We start from the raw sequence: 5,988 nt of genomic DNA, 5'->3' as shown, positions 1-5,988 counted from the left end.
TTGATTGTTGAACGGGTTAAAACTGTACAATAATAATGATTCAACTGTTGCTATTGAGTCTTCCATGCTTGCTTTATGTTTATCAACTGGTTGTTTGTCTGAGTTTTCTTTCTCTTTAATGAAATGGGATTTGTTTCAAAGTAAAAAGAAAACTGAAACCAGTTTTCCTTGATAGTTAAAAATCGCCTTTCATCGGTCGGCGCAAGGGAAATTGGTGGAACCCAGGTTTTGCGGTGTTGCGGTCCACCATCTTGATAATTGGTCAAATGAGATTTGGTGTTGAACATAGACTATTTGGAGCTTGTTGGTGAAAGATGAGAATGGCTAGTTCTCTCTAATGTGTTTTGGAAACTTTAACCTCCTCATCTATAACCCCTAGTGAAAGATGAGGAGGTTAAAGTTTCCAACATTTTCTCAATAACCATGAGTTTTCTCCAAAGACTTCCATTATATATAGGGATGGGTTAACGTATAATATTCTTTACGTACATTACGTACGAGATGAAGTTACACACGTTATAAAATTCAAAAGCCTAATCACGCATGAACATGATTACGCATGTACCAAATCATAAATTACACATAGTGTAAAAAACCTAATCACGCATAGTGATATAACCCTCATAACCCCTCTCTTACAGTTTTTTTAGTCATTTGTCACATAACCACTCATCAAAGAAGATTATATAGTATTACCACTACACATGTATATGCTAATTTTGGGACACAGAAATAAGTAATTCAACCTAAACGTTGTTATTTAGGAACATGCATTCCTATCAATATCAATTTATTTTTAACCTTTTCGCCTTTTTGTTTTGAACGGTAAATTTTGATAACTGAAGGACAGTGACGAAGTTTGAGATTTCTGACCGAGGAGGGCGGAAGTCATCGGAATTAAAAATTTCTATAAAACTAAGGGGTCGAAAACATATATACCCAAAAATTATATACGAAAACTTCAACTCTCTACTACTGAGCGAAAAGTTCATGGGGTCGGCTGCCCCCTCCCGCCCTTAGAATTAAGCTTCGCCCATGCTAACGGACCAATTGAGTATCATATCATTAACACGTTTAACGCCATTTTTTCCGTACATACAGGCATGGATTTAATTTGAATATTTATAAAATCATTTTCTGATATTCTTTAATGTGCATGTACAAAGTTGTATAGATGTTGCATACTTGATACTACACATTCCATATGTACGATAAATTATTTTTTGGTTTATTTTATTTTATTTATTTATTTATTTTTTTTTTTTTTTTTTTTTTTATTTTAATTTTTTTTTTTTTTTTTGAGATACGAAACACCTTTCTTTTCATATATTATTTTATGAATAAATTATGTTTCTAACACAGCCCACCATGCTCGAATCTGCAACTATGCCTTCCACATTCTTCTAGGAGTTTTCATGTGAATCATATATTTTAGAGAGGATTTTGATAAGTTTAAAAAAAATAATAAAAATAATATACATCAAACAGTCTTGTTGGTGGATGGGAATCTAAATGGGCTCTAGGCTCTTTGCTAACATCCAAAAAGTTAGCACTCCACAATCGTAAAACTCCCATTTTGCCACTGGTTCGCTGAATATGGAAAGATACACCATGAGCAGTTTGGTAATTTTGGTTGCTACAGACAGTAACCTCATGAGTTGGTACAAAATGGGCCTTTGTCTGCTGGGGACCTCACTTCATTAGAAAGCTAGGAAGAAAATAGTAGGAGAAAAAAAATAACCACCTCAAGAATTAAACACCATACGTACGTGTGTGTATGTATGTAATCATAATATTACACGAGTTTATGCACATATGTATGAATGTTTTCGTGTTCATCCGTACATATGTATGTATATAACTAATTCATAATCACTCAAATGCTCACATGAATTGGCAATACAAATACAACTTGAGAGAAAAGAGAGAATATTGATACTTACTTGATTCACTTGATCTTTGTAAGCTAGCTAGGTCAAGGGACCACTAGATAAACTACTACTATTTTTTTGGTTTCAATGTGTATGTTAGATAAAATAGTAGTAGTTTATCTAAATTTTTGGTTTCAATGTGTATGTTAGATAACTACTACTATTTTTTTGGTTTCAATGTGTACGTTAAGAATTACAAGAGACGTATCAATATAGGCGCGTTACCACAAAAATATGAATTGTTTCTTAAGGTGGCGTTTTTTAGGCTTAAAATTCGACAAGACCCCTAAAGTGTCACATCCTTAGACTACCGCCATTTTCACGATGATTAAGCCACCCCAACAACAATAAATCTCCAAGACCCTAAATAAACCAATGTCTTAAGACATAACTTTTGCTAGTGATGACAATTTTGGCATATGGTTAAGAGTAGTTATATTCTATTTAATTATTTATTTAAATTTATTGTCCCCTCTCTTACTTATGTATGTTTCCTTTTTTTAGATACTCATTTTATCTCTTATGGTCCCTATTTGACCACAAATCGTTCATATTCCCACTCTTATCATTAACCTCTTCGAATATATATGACTACCAATTCATGTGTTCTTCAACCCAAACCCAAAGCCAAAACCACATCAATGGCTTCCCACTCACAACCCATCTTTCTCTTCTTCTTGATTTGGGCAGCATTTATCTTCCAAGGTCAACTTTCAATTCATTCTCCTTTTTTTTCTTTTTCTTTTTTAAACTTTCTATCCACACCTTATCCTCAATTATCAAATACAAGGTTGTCTTTAAACCTTCACAAATTATTTACATTCTATATTCTTCTTGAAAACCGAATAAAAGCGCATTAAATATGCGAAGTAATAGTTCATGTTTACTTCAATTTACACTTGGTTCACTTCATTGAGTGCAACATCTTATATATTTGCTAGAATGCACCAATATTGGTGCAGTTTTAGACTACTTTATATACTTACAAGTACTAAAAGCATCTAAAGTGAATGTAAAATTGTACAATTTCAGGAACTGCAGGATCCAGAACACTAGTTCTACTTCCTCAACAGAACACTGCAACAACAGAAAAACAGTTAGACTTGCAGGTGAAGAAAGTACATGTAAACTCATGCACAATTACATTAAGTAGGTTTTTTTCCAGAGTAAAATCAGTAAAATCCAGAAAAAGCTACACCAATATTGGTCTGGATTTGTCCATTTCATCTCTGGAATGCATTACAACATTTTAATTGAATATTATTATATATACGTTACAAATTTACATCGAGATAGTTGGTAAACGGGCAACAAACTGCGCCGCTACCCCTTTTTGAATAACAAAACTAAGTCTTTTAAAAACTACGTCCATAGATCTCGGGTCATAACATTACTATGCATGGCGAGGTTTGTACCATTTTGTTTACTAAATAATACTAACCCATCAATGATTTTTGGAATAACTTAGATTGCAAGCAACACAATGATGAGGAGAAGGTCAATGATCGGGTCAGTGAAGCCAACTTGCACGTACAATGAGTGCAGAGGGTGTAGATCCAGATGCCGAGCTGAGCAAGTTCCTGTTGAAGGAAATGACCCCATAAATAGTGCTTACCATTATAGATGTATTTGCCATAGGTAAGTAAGTTTTCAGTTTTCTTTCTAAAAATGGAAAACTAGAGTCAATTGAACTGAATTCCTTGTTAAAAATATGGAGTTTGTAAATTTTGTTTGATTTGAACGATGTGTATGATTCTGAGCCCTGTGAGTTTTTGGGGTTTTGTGTTATCTTTCAGTTCTTGGAAAGAGGTCATAATGATTCTTTGCTTCCTGCTTTGTTTGTATTATGATTTGTATCAATCTGCATAGATTTAATAGTCTTGGAAACAGTTATTAGTTCTTTCTATGTAGAATGTACATTAACAAACAAACAAACTAATGTGTCTGGTAAGATCCCACTCATAGCAGGGTCGGGTCTGGGAAGGATGAGATATAGGCAAACATGTTCTTATTTTAAAAGACAGATATGATGCACCCACGGAGGCCCGTCTCATGTGCTAAAATGTACATGCCAATACTTAAATCATTGTAGAAGGGTATAGATACAACCATTTATAGAAATAGTTGAATAGAAATGTGGGCCTCTAGACATTTGATGTGTTTATTTTGGTATGAAAGTAAGCTAGAAGATAATAATCTTTGGTTTTTATACATTGTAAAGCTTGATTTTTGTGTAAAAATGGAGGAAAAAGAATTCACTGCAAATTTGCACATGGAAAGTGGTCCCAGTGAGTCACATGAGGCATCCTCTTAGATATAATCCATTTTGCATTAGAATACAATCTATGCATATATTCTAATACACATATATAGATTGTTTCATGTTTTGCCAAAAGATTGAGAAGAAGAAGATGGACAGGTTTTATTGTAAGCTAGAATTCCATTTAGTGGATAATTGTTTGATAGGTAAAAGAAAAGAAACTAGGATTCAAATTCGTATTTTTAGCTGGCAAAAGGAAGGACTTACTTCTATCAAATAAATGATTTGGAATGAATTCTTAACAAGATGAAAAGAATGTATTATGTGTATAATAATACTAGTAGTTATTTTTTTAAATTAGGGTAAATTACACTTTTCGTCTTTTATGTATGTACCGGATTGCAATGGATACCCACAGTCACAGTCTTTTTTTTTGTAAAACTCATTACATTATAAGTCTTTTATCACTAACCAGGTCAAAATTTTCAGTCAAATGTATTCACTTAAGGGTATTCTTGTCATTTCATGCTTTTATTTAAAATGTTTCTTACTAAATAAAATCAAAAAAATTATACATCATCTTCCCCAATTATCCAACCCTGGAACACCATCATCCTACCACCAAGGACCAACCCCACCAACCATCACCCAACCACCACCAAATTAGGTCGAAATCCCCAAATCACAGATATCAAAACCACCGTCAATGATAGCCGCACCAAAACCCAGATCTACGGCCTACAACCACCATCTTCGTCCGGCAAGAACGAACCCAACCCATCGCTGGTCAACCTTTCTTCTATGGCAGCTCACCTACACCAAAACGGTTCTGGAACAATGGAGGTCAGACATGGAAGATGAAGAAACAACAAAATTTACATAGTGAGTTTACAATATTTACTCCTAAATGCACTTCTATCCTTTCCCTCTTTAAGACCCAAAAAGCTACTACACGGCAATCTAAGCCCGGAAAACATCGTTCTCGATTCGGAACTCTGTCATAAACTACGCATCTTCATATTCTCTAAACTGGTCAACAAGGAACGTTCTGGTGTCGTAGTTTCCGCCAATACTCCGAACCGTCTTCGAATGGAAATTATTTGTTTACTGATCCGGAGATTCTTCAAACAAGGGATTTGACATCAAAATCTGACGTGTATTCTTTTGGGATGATTATCTTGTGGCTACTCACGTGTAGTTGGGCATCCGGGTTAGCTAATATAGTCTTCTTCTGACATCTCCACCAACCTCACAAATTAAATTCATTTCTAACAACATAACACAGACGAATTAATGGCTCCTTGGTCTCCTGTAAATCCCCGAATTGTATTCTGCAATGGTAGTTGCTTGCGAGATGGCTTGGTGGCGTCCAAATTTAGTGGTGGTGGTGGAGGTTGGTTAAAGAGAGAAAAGAGGGAGAGAGATGGCTGATAGAAGAGAGGGTTTGATGGTGTTCTAGGGTTGGGGAATTGAGAAAGATGATGTTGTGTATATGTATTTTTTTAGTTTTATTTATTAATAAATCATTTTAAATAAAATCGTGAAATGACCAGAATACTCTTAAGTAATTACACTTAACTGAAAAATTTTAATCAGGTTAGTGCTTAAAAACTTATGGTGTAATGAGTTAAAAAAAGATTGTGACTATAATTATTAAAGTAAAGGATATCCATTGCAATCTGTTACACACATAAAGGACGAAAAATGTAATTTACCCTTTAAATTATATTAGTAATAGTAATTACTTTAAATTATATTATAATAGTGTATTGTTATTGTTAAATAGTTACTATGAAT

General features: G+C 33.9%; 1 protein-coding gene across 2 annotated transcripts; it reads left to right on the top strand.

The window, feature by feature from the left end:
• Nucleotides 1-2,246: 2,246 nt before the first annotated feature.
• On the top strand, nucleotides 2,247-3,759 carry LOC110873438 (EPIDERMAL PATTERNING FACTOR-like protein 9). Of its 2 annotated transcripts, none has more exons than XM_022122364.2 (3): nucleotides 2,247-2,636; nucleotides 2,964-3,040; nucleotides 3,400-3,759. In XM_022122364.2, exons 1-3 carry the CDS (start codon nucleotides 2,519-2,521, stop codon nucleotides 3,571-3,573), a joined length of 369 nt encoding a protein of 122 aa, XP_021978056.1. In that variant the 5' UTR covers nucleotides 2,247-2,518; the 3' UTR covers nucleotides 3,574-3,759. The 2 variants fall into 2 exon arrangements, with proteins under 2 accessions (XP_021978056.1, XP_021978055.1); XM_022122363.2 differs by having other exon boundaries at nucleotides 2,249-2,636; nucleotides 2,964-3,055.
• The last annotated feature ends 2,229 nt before the right edge of the window (nucleotides 3,760-5,988 follow it).

This window comes from Helianthus annuus, chromosome 8 (genome assembly GCF_002127325.2).
Source record: "Helianthus annuus cultivar XRQ/B chromosome 8, HanXRQr2.0-SUNRISE, whole genome shotgun sequence".
Lineage (NCBI taxonomy): Eukaryota > Viridiplantae > Streptophyta > Magnoliopsida > Asterales > Asteraceae > Helianthus > Helianthus annuus.
The sequence above is the reverse complement of the archived record's forward strand: the minus strand, read 5'-3'. Positions and strand labels throughout refer to the sequence as shown.

Bases quoted from the DNA above. Each gene is read 5' to 3' on its own strand.
- LOC110873438 (XM_022122363.2), top strand. From the start codon at position 2,519: ATGACTACCAATTCATGTGTTCTTCAACCCAAACCCAAAGCCAAAACC. The intron at 2,637-2,963 runs GTCAACTTTCAA...GTACAATTTCAG, and splicing joins GGCAGCATTTATCTTCCAAG to GAACTGCAGGATCCAGAACA. The intron at 3,056-3,399 runs GTAAACTCATGC...GGAATAACTTAG, and splicing joins TGCAGGTGAAGAAAGTACAT to ATTGCAAGCAACACAATGAT.